Source organism: Suncus etruscus, chromosome 7 (genome assembly GCF_024139225.1).
Source record: "Suncus etruscus isolate mSunEtr1 chromosome 7, mSunEtr1.pri.cur, whole genome shotgun sequence".
Classification (NCBI taxonomy): domain Eukaryota; kingdom Metazoa; phylum Chordata; class Mammalia; order Eulipotyphla; family Soricidae; genus Suncus; species Suncus etruscus.
Genome location: NC_064854.1, coordinates 103,956,236 through 103,974,112, shown reverse-complemented (window position 1 = coordinate 103,974,112; position 17,877 = coordinate 103,956,236). Strand labels below are relative to the sequence as shown.

Genomic DNA, 17,877 nt, shown 5'->3' with positions numbered 1-17,877 from the left:
TAAATAGTTACAATAAATGGCTAGGAAAATTCAATACAGTGCTAATCAACCATCTCTTTATGTCCAGAATATGAACAACACCAAAGTCAAATGAATTTTTCATTTTGAGTCATAGAGATCATAAATTCAGGGCTGGAGCAATAGCACAGTGAATAAGGCATTTGTCTTGTATGTATTTGCCTTGGCTGACCCAGGTTCGACCTCTGACATACCATATGGTCCTCCAAGTCTACCAGGAGTAGAAATTTCTGAGTGCACAGCCTAGCTTAATCCTAGAGAACTGCCAATATGGCCCAATATCAAAAAAAAATTTTGAAACTAAAAACACTTGAACTAGTTTTTTCTTTTTTTTTTTTATTTCTTTTGTATTTTGGCTATACCCAGTGGTGCTCAATAGTTATTCCTGGCTCTGAGCTTAGAACTCACTCTTGGTTTGGGGGACCATATGGAATGCCAGGGATCAAACTTGCGTCCGTCCTGGGTCAGCAGCATATAAGGCAAACACCCTACCACTGTGCCACATTCTGGCCCCTTCTTCTTTTGTTTGACCACATTCAGCAGTGCTCAGGGATCACTCCTGGGAGACTCTATGGGGTTTTAGAGATTGAATCTAGGTCAGCCATATGCAAGGCAAGAGATACTACCCATTGTGCTACTGTTTTGTCCCCACTTGAAATATTACAACTTGTCTTAGTGTGTGTTAATGTTGAAAGCATGGCTACAACTTTGTATTTTGCCTTTGCGGATTTTGTATTCTATCAAGAACATTTGCCAATATCTTTAAATATCCTTCATAAATGCTGTTGAAACAAGGCTTAAAAATATATGGCTACCACATTAAAAAAACCTTTGCTAAAAGACTGAGTAGGGACCAGTTTTCTTAATACTGTGTAGTCAGATATACCTTTTGAAATGATATCAGGTAAGTTAAAAGTAAATTTGTTGGTCAGCCCTAAATACCCAAACCAAGGTCAATGACAGTAGAATTAAGAGACCCAAGCTATAACAAGCAATACACAAAATGGACCTGCACCACTAGCAGTCTAGGGGGCTGAGGGTGGAGGTATGGGATGCATGCTGGGAGCTATGATTGTGGGAGGTCAACACTATGTATTGAAACACAACTGTGAAAAAAATTGTAAAGAAATGAATTTGTGTTATTAGGAACTAAGCCCGCTATCTTCTTTTCTTGGGGGCCACACCCGGTGGTGCTCAGGGGTTACTCCTGGCTGTCTGCTCAGAATAGCTCCTGGCAGGCACGGGGGACCATATGGGACACTGGGATTCGAACCAACCACCTTAGGTCCTGGATCGGCTGTTTGCAAGGCAAACGCCGTTGTGCTATTTCTCCAAGCCCCTAAGCCCGCTATCTTATTATAAATCAATATAAACCACGGGGTCAAAGAGATAGTACAGCAAGTTAGGTTCTTGTCTTACATCCAGATGACCTGGGTTTTATCCTATTACCCCTTCTAGTCCCAAATCCATCTGGCAACCCCTATATCTGCCTATCCCAATGCAAATAGAAATGATCTTTGAGTGCAGAGTCAAACGTAAAGTCTGAGCACTGCTAGGTATAACCAAAAATAAATAAATAAATATAAAATATAAATCAATACAAACTAATTTTTATCCTGAAAGTCAAACAGTATAGCCCTGTAATAGTGAGAATGTTGTTGACTAACACTGATATTTGTGATTAAATTAAAAAAAAAAAAGACATTTAATTTTAACCTTGTTATTCCTTTGATCTTAGGTTAAATAAACTGATTTGGAAGTTTTAACCCCATCAAGAGTATTGATGATTTGACCATTGGCTAGATGATTACTAACCTGGTAAAATGGCGCTTGCTTTCTGGCTGGGTTTCTTTCCACATCTAATTCTGTACTCGTTTATTGCATTTTCAATCTCCTGCAGCTTTTTCACTGCATCTGTGTAATCTTGCTTCCGTTTTTTCCTCACAGTTTTACAAAGGTCTGGCTCATGGGCAAGTTTCTTTGCAGCTTCAACCAGCTTTTGATGTATTAGGAAATTGCTCTCCAGTTCTTGCAAAGCAGGATCCTGCAATTATAACAATGATACTAATTTATTTTTATGGTTACATGTAGACACTTTCACATGCACTAGATGTTGTCCAAAAACAAGACAAAGAAATCCCTACCTTTAAGTATATTTAAAGATAAAACTATCCTTACTTTTAAGTACAGTCTAATTTTATTTCCCCCAATTGGGAAGCAATGCTTCAACAATTGGTTTTTTTTTTTTTTTTTTTTTTTTGGTTTTTGGGCCACACCGGCGGTGCTCAGGGGTTACTCCTGGCAGGCACGGGGGACCATATGGGACACCGGGATTCGAACCAACCGCCTTTGGTCCTGGATTGGCCGCTTGCAAGGCAAACGCCGCTGTGCTATCTCTCCGGGCCCACAGTCTAATTTTAAACTGCAGTAAATTCTAGAGGATATTTGGTTGCTCTTTATGACTCAGATATGATCTTTTTCAATGCTTATTGCCTATATTCTTAAATTTTAATTTTGTTTGCTTGGGGCCACACCTGATGGCACTCAGGGATTACTCATGGCTCTGCACTCAGAAATCACTCCTGACAGACTGGGGGAACCATATGGGATGTCGGGGATTTAACCCAGGTTAGCCACATGCAAGGCAAATGCCATACCTGCTGTGCTATTTGCTCTGGTCTCTGCTTAAATGTTTTTTACACTTCACATTTTTTCCCACTTGTAAAAAAGAGATAAGGCCTACCTCATAAAGATATGGTAAAGATCATATGAAAGAATATAAGTATATTGCTTAGCTCAGAGATGAGAATAGATGAGCATTCAATAAACATTAAAGCACATTCTGTTATTGATAAAAACAAATTCATTTTTATAGCCAAGAAAGGAAAATTTCTACCAGTAGGATCAGAGTAATGACATGAAAATGAGAAAGTACACTCTACAATGCTGACAAATTTTTAAGCTTGCTCTAAACATTTTTTATCTCATAGATTACTGATTTATCTCTCAGAGCAAAGTACAACCATTACCCCCATTTCATAGATGGAATGACTAGAACTGAGAAAAAAAAAAGGACCAACTGTTTGCTACAGTTATTTGGTTAAGTTTTTTGAGGAAAGGAATTGGGGGTCAAGGCCACACCTGGATAGAGTCTACTCAGGTCTATTCAAGGTTCTATGCTTAGGAATGACCCCTGGCAAAACTCAGTGGATCATACTATGCTGGGAATCTAATCAGAGTCAGCAGCATGCAAGGTCATAGTTCTTGTACTATTCGTTCAATCCTTTAACCTATCTCCAGGCTATTTAGGTTGAGGTAGATGAGATGAGTCTAATGTTGGGGCTCATTCATTTCTCTCTCTTTTCTTTCTCCCTCCTGCTACTTTTCTTGATGCAATGAGTCTAATGTTGAGGCTCATTCATTTATTTCTTTTTTTTTCTTTTTGGTTCTAGGTACTTTTCTTGAGGTAATGCGGTTTACAAAGTTTCCATATTATAGTTTCATACTTGAGAGGCTACTAGCAACCTCCACCAGAAAAACGTCAGAGATGTTCCATGGTCTCTTCTTCGTCCCCTGATAGCCTCAAACCACAGTATTTTTGTTTTTTGAATTTTTGTTGTTGTTGTTGTGACATTTCTTTTGGCCACCCCTGGTTGTGCTCAGGGTTTACTTTTGGTTATGCACTCGGGGATCACTCTTGGCAGTACTCAGAGGAGCATATATGGTGCCAAAAAATCATAGCTGTGGGCAAAGCAAGTGCCCTAATTCAACTGTATTGCCTTTCTGGCCTCTCAGATCACAGATCTATTGACCCTATTTCAGGATTTGCGTTCCCTGGGGAGCGATTAAATCTCTGTTTCTTTATACTTCACATGTGAGTGAAACATTTCTATTTGTCTTTTTTTTTTGGGGGGGGGGGTCATACCCAGCAGCATTCAGGTTTACTCCTGGCTCTATGCTCAAAAACCGCTTCTGGCAGGCTTGGGGAAGCATATGGGATTCTGGGATTCAAACCACCGTCCTTCTGCATGCAAAGCAAGCGACCTACCTCCATGCTATCTCTCCAGCCCCTATATTAATTTTTCTGACTCACTTCACAGAGCACAACACCCTCTAGTTCCTTCCATCTGAGTTGCAAAGAGTTACACGATTTCAACTTTTCCCATTAATGTTGTGGTTTTTAATTCTCATGATCGTGTTTTTCAATTTGTAAACATCTGGAGTTTGTTGATTATGTTCTATGTTTGTGAAAGTATAGTAGTAAGAAGTACATCAATTTTAAATCAAAATCACAAAAACAATTGAGTTTGGTCTGCATCCTATAAACTGTGGATTGGCTGCAACTCCATATGTATTATGTAACTTAAAAATAAATTGTTTTCTTTTCATTTATATATATAAAACTCATTTATATAAGTGATAGTTGTTGGTCTCGACTCTAATTTTCTAAGTAGATGAGGTATATAAGAACAATAATAGGGGCTGGAGAGATAGCATGGAGGTAAGGCGTTTACCTTTCATGCAGAAGATCATCGATTCGAATCCCAGCATCCCATATGGTCCCCCGTACCTGCCACGAGCGATTTCTGAGCACGGAGCCAGGGAAAAACCCCTGAGCACTGCCACACACACACACACACACACACACACACACACACACACACACACACACAAAAGAATAATAAAAGTATTTGAAATAGGGACCAGAGAGATAGCATGGAGGTATAGCGTTTGCCTTCCATGCAGAAGGACGGTGGTTCGAATCCCGGCATCTCATATGGTCCCCCATGCCTGCCAGGGTGATTTCTGAGCGAAGAGCCAGGAGTAACCCCTGAACATTGCCGGGCGTGACCCCCCCCCCCAAAAAAAAGTATTTGAAATAAATGCCTTTTGTGTGTGTGTGTGTGTGTGTGTGTGTGTGTGTAGTTTTTGGGTCACACCCGGCAGTGCTCAGGGGTTATTCCTGGCTCCAGGCTCAGAAATTGCTCCTGGCAGGCACGGGGGACCATATGGGATGCCGGGATTCGAACCAATGACCTCCTGCATGAAAGGCAAATGCCTTACCTCCATGCTATCTCTCCAGCCCCGAAATAAATGCCTTTATAAATTATGATCAGTAACTGTTTGATTTTTATACCTATTTTATATATCTATATTCAAACGAGGTTGTGTAAAAATTTCTGGGGCCAATATAGACTGCAAGTGGAAAAAGTTTAAGCAACCCTGGTCTCCATGATCTCTTTCAAGTGGTGAGATAAAATATACAGCAGCATCTCAAAATAACCAAAGGAACAAACAAGCTGACCACACTCAGCCGACAGCTTTCCTGTTTCATTAACAGCAACGCTCAAAAGAAAGACAAACATAGGATCTCACTTATCTGTGGTAGACAGACTAACTGGATGAGGAAATGTAAAATGGTAAAAGGGGGAGGCCTAAATCCCCCTTGACCCAGAGCATAGGGAAGAGAAGGACAGAGAAAGAAAGGAATCGAAGTGGGAAAAGAGACGATGAGAAAGACAAGTAAAAGGAGGCGGGACTTTGGTCATACTGGGGATGTGGGAGGGTGGTATAGCTATACGTTCAAATCACAGATGCAACAACACTGAAAACATGAGATCTAAGCTGCAACCATCAAGGTATCAGGCGGGCATGGAGAGGCAGTTTGAGTATGGGAACAATGGTAGAGGAAGTTGACACTTGGGATTGCGACTGGTATTGAAATATTATTTGCCTAAAATGCAGTTAATTTTGTAAATCATAGTTCTTTAATTTAAAAATTAGTTAAAATAAATAAAAAGTAGCAAACAGGAGCCGGAGCAATAGCACAGCAATAGGGTGTTTGATTTGCATGTGGCCAACCCAGGATGCACCAGGGTTTGATCCCCGGCATCCCATATGGCCCCCAGAGCCTTCTAGGATTGATTTTTAAGGGCAGCCAGGTGTGACCCAAAAGCAAAAAAAAACAATAAAAAAAAAAAAGTAGCAGTTGCTCATCATACCTCTTTACTTGGCAGCAAATTGTCATCTAATTTGAATGTGGTTCCAATACGCCTTCTGACCTGAGGAGGCTTCTCACCTACATTCAGGGGATACTCCTTTGGTATTTTGCCTGTGAGTTCCTGGAAAACATAACCGAGTAATAAGGGGATAATTGACTCTGGTCAGAGCTGTCAAACCCAATTTGAAAAACATTCCTGACCCTGAACAGGAAGACACTCACAGCCTCTCGCATACAGATCTTCTTCAATTCCTCCACTTTTTTCAGGAGTTTTTCTTGTAACAGTTTCTCCTTCTTCTTGAGTTCTAGGATTTTCTCCCTCTTTTGCTCCTCACTCACTTCAGAATCTTGAGAACCTGGGAGGATGGGAGGAGGAGGGCAGGGAAGGTTTATGCAAGGCACGTTTCCTTCCTTTTTAAAAAGACAAAGGATTTTAAAAACCCAAACTGCTATTAAATAATAGTTTACTTCTTTGCTCCTTGTTTCTGAGCATAATAAAAGGAAACTGGAGAACATTTTCTCATGCTTCTGGGCATCAAACAGAGCCAGTAATAAAATGTGCCTTTTGCCTTCTGGCTCAGTTGTTCTAGAAGCAACTTGATAAAAAGGCTTAGTGTTGCAGACACACCCAGGGAAAATTTTCATTTTTCTAGCTGGAGAGAAGGAAAGATGTTCTTGAGATAATCATTTAGAAAGGTCTTTTACAAAGCAAGCAAGCAAAGGAATGCTCTGTACTTTGGTTTCACAAGTTGACAATGAGGATCAGAGGAGAAAATCCTTTTAGTGATGTTACATATACTTAATGATAAAAGATTTCAGAATGTCTAGTAGAAAAACTTGGTGTCAGCAGTCACATTTGCAGAAGCCAAGGGACACTGATGTTTATTTTATAGCCATGTTGGACTTCACATCAAATGGAGAATTAGACAACTGTATTAATAACTAAGTACTAGGGGAAACATTTAAAAAACTGTAGGAAGTAAATATCCCTTTCAGAACATTTACTATCTTTGTACGTCGTTATACAACTCATTATTAATTTAGTTTTCTGTATATCATTTTAAAAATTAGATTTAATGCTTGCTTAGGCAGCACATATACTAAAATTGGAACGATACAGAGAAAATTAGCATGAACCCTGCACAAGGATTACATGCAAATTTGTGAGGCATTCCATATTAAAAAAAGATTTAAAGGACTAAAGAGAAAACTGGCCAAGTGCAATCTGTACATGCTGAAAGCTTGGGTTCTACTCTTCATGCCATATAATCCTCCTAAAACCATTGTAATGAGCAACCTCTCCTATCCCAATACAGAGGCTAAAAGTAATTCACAAGCACTACCAGTGTAAACCCCAAAATAAAAATTCATTTTAAAATGCCTTTCACAAATTCTACATGCTGCAAATTTGATTATGTATATATTCCCCAAATAATGAATTAAAAGATGCATATAAAAGAAACTGATGAGCTAAAAGCAAAAGTTACGGTGAAATAATGATTGCCTGACCTTTCACTAACCCCAGAATGTTACCTGAGGAAATTAAGCTGCCATTGCTTGCCATGATGAACTGACTTTTTGCTTCCATTGTGACCAGTTTAGAGACCCGTGGTGTTCCTGTCTCGGTTAAGTCCATGGCGATATCGTCTAAACTCCTGGCTGAAGGAATTTTTGCCTAAAAGGCACATAAAACATTGAGATGGAATCAATTCATCCAAGTTTCTGTAAATCAGTAAAATGACAAGATTCCTATAAAATAAAACTATCAACAGGGTGAATAACTTAGAATTTGGGGGCTTGTGGCTTGGGCCATACCAGTGGCAGTTAGGCTTTACTTCTGGCAAGCTCGGTGACAATATAGGATGCAGGGGATCTAATCTGGGTCAGCCATATGCAAGGCAAGCACCCTACCTGCTTATGTTACCACTCTGGTCCCCAATTTAGATTTTTTTTATTTTTGGTTTTTGAGTCACATCTGGCAGCGTTCAGGGGCCACTCCTGGCTCCATGCTCAGAAATCACTCCTGGCAGGTCCGGGGGACCATATGGGATGCTGGGATTTGAACCACCAACCTTCTACATACGAGGCAAACGCCTTACTTCCATGCTATCTCTCTGGCCCCCCAACTTAGAATTTTTATATGTTAAAATAATACTCCAGAAGAAAAAAATGCAAGACAGCTTTGCAGTTAAGATGTTTTACTTCTACAGATTTCTTCTCATTTTATAGTTTGATCATACATTTTAAAATGCTACCAATGTGATGCCAGGGAGATAGCTCAGTGGATGGAATAACACGCTTTGCATGAAGAAAGCCAACTTTTGATGCCTAGAACTTCACCAGGAATGACTCCTAAGCAACAAGCTAACTAGCATAGCCCCTGAGCATTGCTTGCCAAGTGTGGCCACCAAAGAAAACAAGAAAAAAAAAAAAAAAAAGGATGTTACAGTGTAGGGAAGTCAGGGAAGGTTTAGTGGCAAAGGTTTCTTGCAAGCATGAGATTATCAATTCAATTCCTACTACTATCCCACATGTATTGAGTGATCCTGGCAGCATTGCCAGATGGGACCCCCAGCACCACAAAGAGTTACCTGGTCTCAAAACACCACAACCAAGTATGTAGCCTGTTATGCATAAGAACAAATGTCCCTCATCTCACCTGGGAGCATTTCTGTGAGCACTGCAACTTTGTGCAAAAACCTTACAAAAGTATAACTAAAATACAAAGAAGCACCAATAAAATAGTGCAACTCCTGATAAGCATGTGTGCAAGTGCTGTGAACACTGTAATCAACAACAGAAAATTGGGTAGGGAAGGAGAATACAGATAAAAATTGTTTAAATGGGGCCGGAGAGATAGCATGGAGGTAAGGCATTTGCCTTTCATGCAGGAGGTCATCGGTTCGAATCCCGGCGTCCCATATGGTCCCCCGTGCCTGCCAGGAGCAATTTCTGAGCGTGGAGCCAGGAATAACCCCTGAGCACTGCCGGGTGTGACCCAAAAAACCACAAAAAAAAAAAAAAAAAAAAAAAAAAAAAAATTGTTTAAATGTGGAATTTAAAAAAAATATATATAAGGGGCTGGAGCGGTGGTGCAGCAGTAGAGCATTTGCTTTGCATGGCTGACCTAGGATGGACCGTGGTTCAATCCTTTGGCATCCCATATGGTCCCCCAAGCCAGGAGCAATTTTCTGAGTGCATGGCCAGGAGTAACCCCCGAGCATTATTGGGTGTGGTCCAAAAACCAATAAAATAAAATAAAAAATAAATAAATAAGAAGATGAAATAAAATGAAAATGTCACCAGTATAAGTAGGCATGCAGGCCAAAAATGAACACACCTTACAATATTTAAATCAGGTTATCTAATGCTCAGTTAGGACAAATTAAAAAAGCTGGAAGGTTAAAAATAACCTCAAAGCATAAAAACCTATATATTTGTATCATTTCCCAAAAAAGCCTATCTTTGAATAGAAAGCAAATGAGTTAGGAATTTGTTCCTACAGAAATATTTCTATTTACTTACTTTGCTCTGCTTCCGATCCAAGTAAAACTGATGTTGACTAATTGCCATTACCCAGATGGACTTGATGAGAGAAGAGTTTGCATACCATGTTTGCACAAAGAGCCCACTTTGTCCAAAGGTTCTTCTTGATACTGAAATCCTGCAAGATTAAGTAAGGCTCTTAAATTATTCAACTCCGGTTCTGTACAACACAAAATGTGTCCTATGACACTCTAAGAAAGTACATTCTCTGGGGCCGGAGAGATAGCATGGAGGTAAGGCGTTTGCCTTTCATGTAGGAGGTCATCGATTCGAATCCCGGCGCCCCATATGGTCCCCTGTGCCTGCCAGGAGCAATTTCTGAGCTTGGAGCCAGAAATAACCCCTGAGCACTGCCGGGCGTGACCCAAAAACCACAAAAAAAAAAAAAAAAAAAAAAAAAAGAAAGCACATTCTCAGTAGTTTTCTCATTGGGATAGTCTTATACCAATAGAGGTCAACTTTCTGATGATTGTCTTTTAGTGACAACTAAGTATACCTTGGAGAAATCATTCTGTGTAATACATATACATAATGTGAATACATACTTATGCATATACATATACATGCATATACAGACAGTGAAAAGCAGAAGAGCACTAATCAAATAAAAAGTCATACTAAAAACATGTAGTTAAAATGATAATGGCTTCTAAATTTCACAAGAGTTAAATATTCTAATTTGAGGGGTTGCTAGGAACAAAACTCAGGATTTCATCTATGTTCTACATATGTTCTACACTGTAAAATTAATCATATTTTAAAAACAAAGCAACCCAAAAGAGTGGGAGAGTTGAATGAAGGTGGTCAAAAGGTATGATATTCCATTAACTAGGTACTAGGCATATAACATATAGTAAGACTATTGTTAACACTTTTGTATGTAGATTAAAACTTATCACAAAAAGATAATATATCTTTCTTTTTTTCGTATCTATATAAGATGAAAGTTGCTAACTCAATTTGTGGAAACTTTTACAATATACATAAGATAGACCATCATCACATTGTATATCTTAAACATATAATTCTAGATGTCAATTATATTCTTTATAAAGAACTATATTTTTTACAAAGAAACAAAAGTGAAGCCACCAGGATTTGTGTCACTGGTGCCTTCCTCAAGATGCAATGGCATCTCAGATCTAGGTTGAGTTGTGAGCTCCAATTATGTCAGAGTTTAAGTGGAACGCTGTACGAAGCTGGTCAAGGATAATGCTTGTGCAGCAGATAAGGAGAGAGAAGAGAGTTGAGGAGAAAAAGACTAGAGGGAGAAGAATGGGGGTAGGGTGGGAGGACTGTGTGTGAAGAGGAGGATACATTCTGTGCAGGAATTTGCCTTATCTCTTGGGGTCATCTTTCTGTCACTCCTGTTTTCTTCGTTCCTCTGACCTCCAACATCTATAAATGTATCTGAAAACCAACCACTGAGGATTCATACAGCAAACTTTTCTGAATAATCTACAGTCCTGACTAATTCGATGTTGATAAGTGATACCACATTTAAAAGTGAGTGCAAGAGAATGATTAGATACTACTTAAGTAAGTGAGCAAATGGCTAATAAGCACATTAAAAGATGCTAGATTATAGGATTAGAGTCACAAGGGAAGTGCATAGCAAAACCAGAACAGGCTACCTACCACTTCATTACCAGGATAGCTAGTAGTGCACTCACTCACTCACAATTGTACACATAGATATATCCAAATTAACAAGAATTAAAGAGTTATAAAAACTAGCACCACAAACACTGCTGGTAGAAATGTAAAACTGTTTAGTCACTTTGCTAGATATACTAAATGCAAACTAAATATAATTGTCAATGGCTCAGCAATTCCACTCCAAGATATATATTCACATTCAAGAGAAAAGAATATGTTTATTCACACCAAATAAAAGGGGGGAGACTCATAAATGCTCGCATTATTCCAACAGAATAACAAAGAAAAGCAGTGATTCTCACCTCCTTGGATCGTGAACTTCAACAGCAAATTTTTTCTCACGAAAATATAAATTCTCCAGCTGTTTCCACTGGAATAACTAAGAAATTAAGAAAACAATTTTTAGTGAAATTAAAGTAGGATTTGTACATAGTTTTTTTTTTTTGGACAATACACATTTGAAATTATAAATGTTCTAATACAATGTTGCTTCAATTAAAATGAAAACAACAGGTGAGGGCCTGAGAGATACTATAAGGACCAAGATGCTTGCCTTGCCCTTGGTCTTCTGAGCACCTCTAGGAATGATCACTACTGTAGAGCTGGAAATAACCCCAGAATACCTCCATGCACATCCAACCCTCCCACTCCACTGAAAGGAGACCAACACAACAGAAGGGCCCAAGAGATGGCTCAACAGGCTGAGCACATTCTTTGTATTCAAGAGGCTTAGGTTTGCTCCGCAGCACTGCATGGTCCACTGAATAACTGAGTGAGCAGGAACTCAGAGCCAAGAGTAGCTCCTGAGCTACAGGTGTGGCCCCTCACCCTGTTGTCCTTCAGCAGAAGTCCATAGCATTAAAGTTAAGTGATACTAAATCAAAAAGTCGTTTTAATAATCTAAGAACCAGAAAAGTCTACTATGATTCAGTATAAATATGGGCTGCAGTTTTTCCCCCAAAGCACTACAGCCTCCAAATTATTTTTATTCCTGCTTCTGACAGTAATATTCAACTATCAATGAATTTTTCGTGAATAAAACCAAGAAACAGTGGAAAATATGCACATCATTTTTCCTCTGACTCAACTAAATAAAAGTTCCTGGGAGCCGGAGCAACAGCACAGGGGTAGAGCGTTTGCCATGCACATGACCAACCTGGAATGGACCTGGGTTGGACCCCCAGCATCCCATATGGTCCCCTGAGCCTGCCAGGAGCAATTACTGAGCACAGAGCTAGTAGCAACCCCTAAGTGCTAACGGGTGTGGCTCAACCCTCCCCTCCCCCAAATTAAAATAAAATCAAAGTTCCTAAGGAGCCCTTCATAGATTCTGGTAAGTACACGCCTTCTGATCAAAGCTTATGATTTCGTATTTAAATGGAAAGATAACTAAATGTGTGTTTCAGTAAGCCCACAGGTCAAATTTCTAAAGATCACAAAGTGAAAGTAAAACAAATCCCCACAGAGGGTTAATTCTATGAAATACCGGTTTTCTCCTACACAGTTGCAGGAGTTCCCCTAAATACAACAGAAAAGGAGCACTGGAGTAAAAGTAGAATGTGGGCTGGGGTTGCCTTCGGATTTTCTGCTAGAGTCTACTTTGTGTAAATAGAACCCAAATTCTATATTCCCATTTCTGACATTCTAATGCTACACTCAGATTTGAGAGAAACATTTTGCAAGCAACTGTGCATCTGAAGACCAAATATTTTGCCAGAAGCAGTTCTTCACAGAACTGGATGCTTTGTTGGATTTTCTGAGCTAATTCTCTAGCCGCCAGTTTTAGACCTTGTACTGGCCTGATCTATACCTTGTCTTTAACACTTGAACTTCCTGGTCAAATTTCCCATTTTTCCATCAGAGAAATAATCGCACAGCCCTTTCATTCCTCTATTAAGTCATAGCTGCATAGCTGGATTTTATTTTAATTTTTTTGTTCATTTATTAATTTTTTAAAATTGCTTATAATATCTTTATTTAAGCACCATGATTACAAGCATGTTTGTAGTTGGAGTTTAGTCATAAAAAGAACACCCCCCCCTTCACTAGTGCAACATTCCCACCACAAATGCCCTGCAACTCCCTCCTCCCATAGATGAATTTTAAAATTACATTAAAACAATCTTAAACGAGCATTGTAATGGTCCAAATAATAATTTCTCTGCAATGCATTATGGTTTTCAGAAACACAGGACTAAGACTTCTAACTTTTCAAGTTGACCAGTAAAACTCATGCAAAGAAAGGAACAACCGGGGCCGGAGAGATAGCACAGCGGTGTTTGCCTTGCAAGCAGCCGATCCAGGACCTAAGGTGGTTGGTTCAAATCTCGGCGTCCCATATGGTCCCCCGTGCCTGCCAGGAGCTATTTCTGAGGAGATAACCAGGAGTAACCCCTGAGCACCGCCGGGTGTGGGCCAAAAAAACAAAAAAACAAAAAACAAAAAAAGAAAAGAAAAGAAAGAAAGAAACAATCGAGCTTAAAGTTCCTGTGCAAATACAGCTAGGAAAGAAAGTGCTCTAGCTGGACACCAGCCTCAAATAAAAGTCAAATCTGCACATATTATTAACAACAAAGCCCTTTATGATCCCAACAGGTTCCAAATGGTCATCAACAGCTGTAACACATGTTCAGATGGACAGGAAATTAGCGAAGGCTGAAATCTACATACCTATTTGTTAAAATGTCCATAGGCTTGAAGCTTTCATTGCTTTGAACCCAGAGGTGCCCAAACTGGGAGAGAGATGTGAGAGAGAAAACCCCCCCAGAAGTTCTTTCCACTGCCCCCGCCCCAGACGGCGGCTCCGGTGAGTTCTGAACCGAGTTTCATAAGGCACTTACTTAGGTGTAACTCGGTTTCACAAACCAAACCTCCCACGGCTGACACGCTACTGACATCAGCAGATCTGCCCACGACACCTCCCCGTTTCCACTCCTTCCTCTGCGAAGGGAGAGCAGAACAGAGCAAAGGTCTCACTGACACATTCTCCCAGAAGAAAGACACTTTCCAAAGGCGCTCCAATGTGGATTCAGAAACTTCCTGGGAAGTTCAATTGCTTTGAATCCAAGCACAAACTTCACCTCCGGCTGTGTGAAGGAGCCATTTCTCCCCGGATTGACTCACCCAGCCTATGAACGGGTTTTACAGGAAGAGCCACAATGCAGCTCAGCTGTGTTTTCCTTTGAGTCCATTCCCACACACATAAAAACCAGGGCCGGACTTGAAACATGATCTCCGAAAGCCACCACCACCTCCCTCTCTTATCACTTAAAATGTAAAACACTAGCGAGTTTTGCCTTTCTGCAGCAGGTCTCTGCACTGAGAGAAAGCATGCTTACTCCAGCAGGCAAGAAAAACACAAACAACAACAACAACAACAACAACAACAACAAAAAACCCTATTTCCAAGGGAAAGGGCTTTAGCTTCTTTAAAGAATTAAGTAATTGGATAGCAACTTCATTTGCAAAAGTTACTGAACTGAGTTCTTTTTTTTTTGTTTTGTTTTTTGTTTTTTGGGTCACACCCGGCAGCACTCAGGGGTTCCTCCTGGCTCTATGCTCAGAAGCCGTTCCTGGCAGGATTGGGGAACCATAGGGGATGCCAGGATTCGAACCACCATCCTTCTGCATGCAAGGCAAGCACCCTACCTCCATGCTATCTCTCCGGCCCCTGAACTGAGTTCTTAAGGCACTGTCTTTTTCCATCTGAAAAATTAGGTGTGTGCTGAAAAGGGAAATCAGCCCCCCCCCCCACCAACCTTGGTGGGTGCCCTGCCCCTTAAGGAAGTCGTCACTGCCTCGGCCCCACCTCTACCCCTACCTCACGAATCATTGGTGTTATCGTAGCGGAAGTCCAGCCCTCAAGGACTCTTCTTCCCCTCCCACTTCCCATCCTATATAAGGGGGTAACGAGGGACCCACGAGGTCTTTGATTCTGGTGGGAATTCATAGACCCTGACCATTCATAATGGTCAGTATTAAAAGCACTTTTTAAAGCATCTGCTGGAACTCATACGCCTCTTCATTTCTTTGCGCCGGGCAGCTAAAATTAGGACTTCCGGACCTTTCATTTTGGCGAGCCAGCCAGGAGTCCTCACTCATTCTGCCCGGCACAAAGCTATGAAAAGGTGTCTGGTGAGTTCTGATGTGTGTATGTGTGTGTGTGAGCACGCTTTGCTTCGTGTCTGTCTTAGTCTGAGATTATGTTGTATTCTGTGTCCAGTGGGAAGCTAGCTTTGTGGTGGTTTGGCAAATGTTATGAGCTCTTTGCTCGATGTGGAAACCGAGTAGAAGCAGACTTTGTTTCATAGGGGGGTTAAAGTCCCCCCGGGTGACTAAGGAATCTTCCACCTGATGCGTTTCCAGGTGTGTGTGGTTCCCCGTCTGATGCGTATACCAGATGGGCAAGAGGTTGACGAACTTTGGCTGCTTAGGTCACGACCCTGGTGGTACCCCAGGGGTTTAGTAAGAGCAGCTGGAAGACGTTCCGAGCTGCTGAAGAGGTTGTCTGTCTGTGATTTTTGGAGCTCAAGAACTTGGTCATTGGCATAGTTGTCTGTCTAGGATTTATTGTGGAATGCAGAGATTACTTGAACGCATTTTGCTTGGTTATTTGTGGCGCCACGCTGTCTGTTTGTCTGTCTGTTTCTTGTCTGTGTGTTCTATGTTTTTTTTTTTGGTCTGACCACGGGACGCAAGCCCGACCCCCTCTCAAGGGCCGACCCCTGGGGAAAGGGGCCGACCGCTGGTGAGCCCGCGTCTCCCTCGCCCGTCAGTCGTCCCAGCAGCGAAACGCGCAACCCCCGCCGCCCGCGGCGCGGCGAGAGGGCGCCCGAAACCCGCCTAACCCGCTCCCCACCCAACCAGGAAGCTGGCGCGTGCAAGGTCCACGCTAGGGACTTGGCGGGGGGGGGGGTGTTGGAAATTGCAAATCCCAGATTTCTCAAATGGCCATCGGGAATAAATTTTCCTGGAGAATTTCTGAACTTTGCAATTCCCCAACTATCCTGCCATGCGTTCAGGCCAAAAAGAGCAACTGGCCGTTTTTTTTTCTAGCCGAAAAAAAAAAAAAAAATGCTTTTTAACTCACCACGTGGTGAAGAAATTCACCACGCCCCAGGGCAAACTATTGTCCTCCCAGCTCCACCTGGCTGAGGAATGTAGGTCATTTACATATCAAAGAAAAATCTAGCAAATGGTTTGGAAGTCAAAAAAAAATTTTTTTTTAAGCATTTAAATTTCTAACTTAAAGGTTTCTTAAAAAAATTAATAAGAAAATGTTGCAAATTACTGTTGTTATTTTTGTTTGTTTTTCGGTGCACGTGAAAATTTTTAGCAGCGGAACCACTGCAAAAGAATGAGTGGCGAAGCTTAAAAAAAAAAAAAAAAAAAGGGAGGAAAAAGAGAAGAAGCCGAATGGTAGGGCGTTTGCCTTGCATGCAAAAAGGAAAGTGGTGTAAAAGAAATTAAAAATGTGTAATAAAAATGTGTATAATCAATCTAAATAATTATTAATATGTCTCTAGGTTAAAAAAAAATGTAAATGTTTTTAAGCATGTTCTACCAAAAGTAGTAAGTATTCATTCTTTCTTTCTGGTTTTCAACATTAATTTGTGTAACGTAAATTCCTGGTGTTTTCTGTTTAGAAAACTAAGTAAATTTCTATATTTAAAATTAAGCATAATTAAAATATTATTTTGCAATTTTTCATTATATGTTACCAAGAACATTAATATTTGTATCACAGGAGGTTTTATAAAATTGGTCATGGTTTTATTTAAAAATGTGTAAAATATTTTGTTGCAGAAAAAATTCTAGAATTATCTAAGTAATTTAAGTAATATTTGCTTTTTCTCTTCTCCCAGAACCTTTTAGTACCATTTATGTCATGGCATCACGTTGCTTTGCACAAAATACAAGCAAATGGCTTTCTCTCTGCATGAGGAGTAGTCCTCATGCAAACAGAAAATCAAAAAAAAAAAAAAAAAATTAGTAAGGGAACCCCAAAAACCTCTTTTAGAGGAATAATTGGAGTTGAGGCGGTGTGACAAGCAGGCACCGGCGAAAGACTGAAATAAATGGCCTGAGTAAGGAAATTGAAAATTTTCCTAGAAGATTATCACAGCCTGTGGGCCCTGCTCTCTCCCTCAAGCTCAGAAGAAAATTCGAGGTCAGTCTCTTCCAAACCTGGAGAGGAGTGGAACAGACGAATCACCTCTAAAATTCCTGCAGAGGGTGAAATGCCCAGCCAGAAGAACCTCATGCTGAACCGACCAACTCATCAGCCAAACCTGAGTAACTGTGAAAAACCTGCAGTGTCCACAACCTATCCTCAGAAAAGTTCTGTAAGTAATGGGGGTGCCCCAGATGGAGATTTCTCCAACAGTGCTGTATATGTGCAAAGGAAAAAGCCAAGTTATTCAAATTCCTGGTAAGGTACAAGGTAAAGGTGAAGAGAAAAACCATTTTGGTAGCTAATTAAAATTCTAGTGGGCCTAACTTAAAACCCACTTCTTTAAAGTAACTCATGTAAAAATGCTCTTACTAGTTGTATTAAACCAAATCATAAATTGCAAATGCAAATGTTAGTCTAACTGAAGTAACTCAAAACTGTTTATTCATAATGCTATTATGCTTTGTTTTCTGTTAATTAA

At 40.4% G+C, this 17,877-nt stretch overlaps 1 protein-coding gene and 1 non-coding gene across 2 annotated transcripts in view; one reads left to right on the top strand and one right to left on the bottom strand.

Annotated features, from left to right (window-relative positions):
• FRMD4B (FERM domain containing 4B) overlaps positions 1–17,877 on the bottom strand; it is a 253,675-nt gene that overhangs the window by 17,185 nt on the left and 218,613 nt on the right. The window contains exons 12-17 of the mRNA XM_049777265.1: positions 11,527–11,603; positions 9,545–9,683; positions 7,553–7,694; positions 6,242–6,375; positions 6,021–6,140; positions 1,834–2,062 (exon numbers count right to left, since the gene is read on the bottom strand). Coding sequence (XP_049633222.1) covers positions 1,834–2,062; positions 6,021–6,140; positions 6,242–6,375; positions 7,553–7,694; positions 9,545–9,683; positions 11,527–11,603 — 841 coding nt within the window. The remainder of the gene's footprint in view (positions 1–1,833; positions 2,063–6,020; positions 6,141–6,241; positions 6,376–7,552; positions 7,695–9,544; positions 9,684–11,526; positions 11,604–17,877) is intronic.
• LOC126015298 (U6 spliceosomal RNA) lies at positions 7,100–7,202 on the top strand. The gene has a single exon (XR_007498177.1). It is a non-coding gene; the product is annotated as a U6 spliceosomal RNA (small nuclear RNA).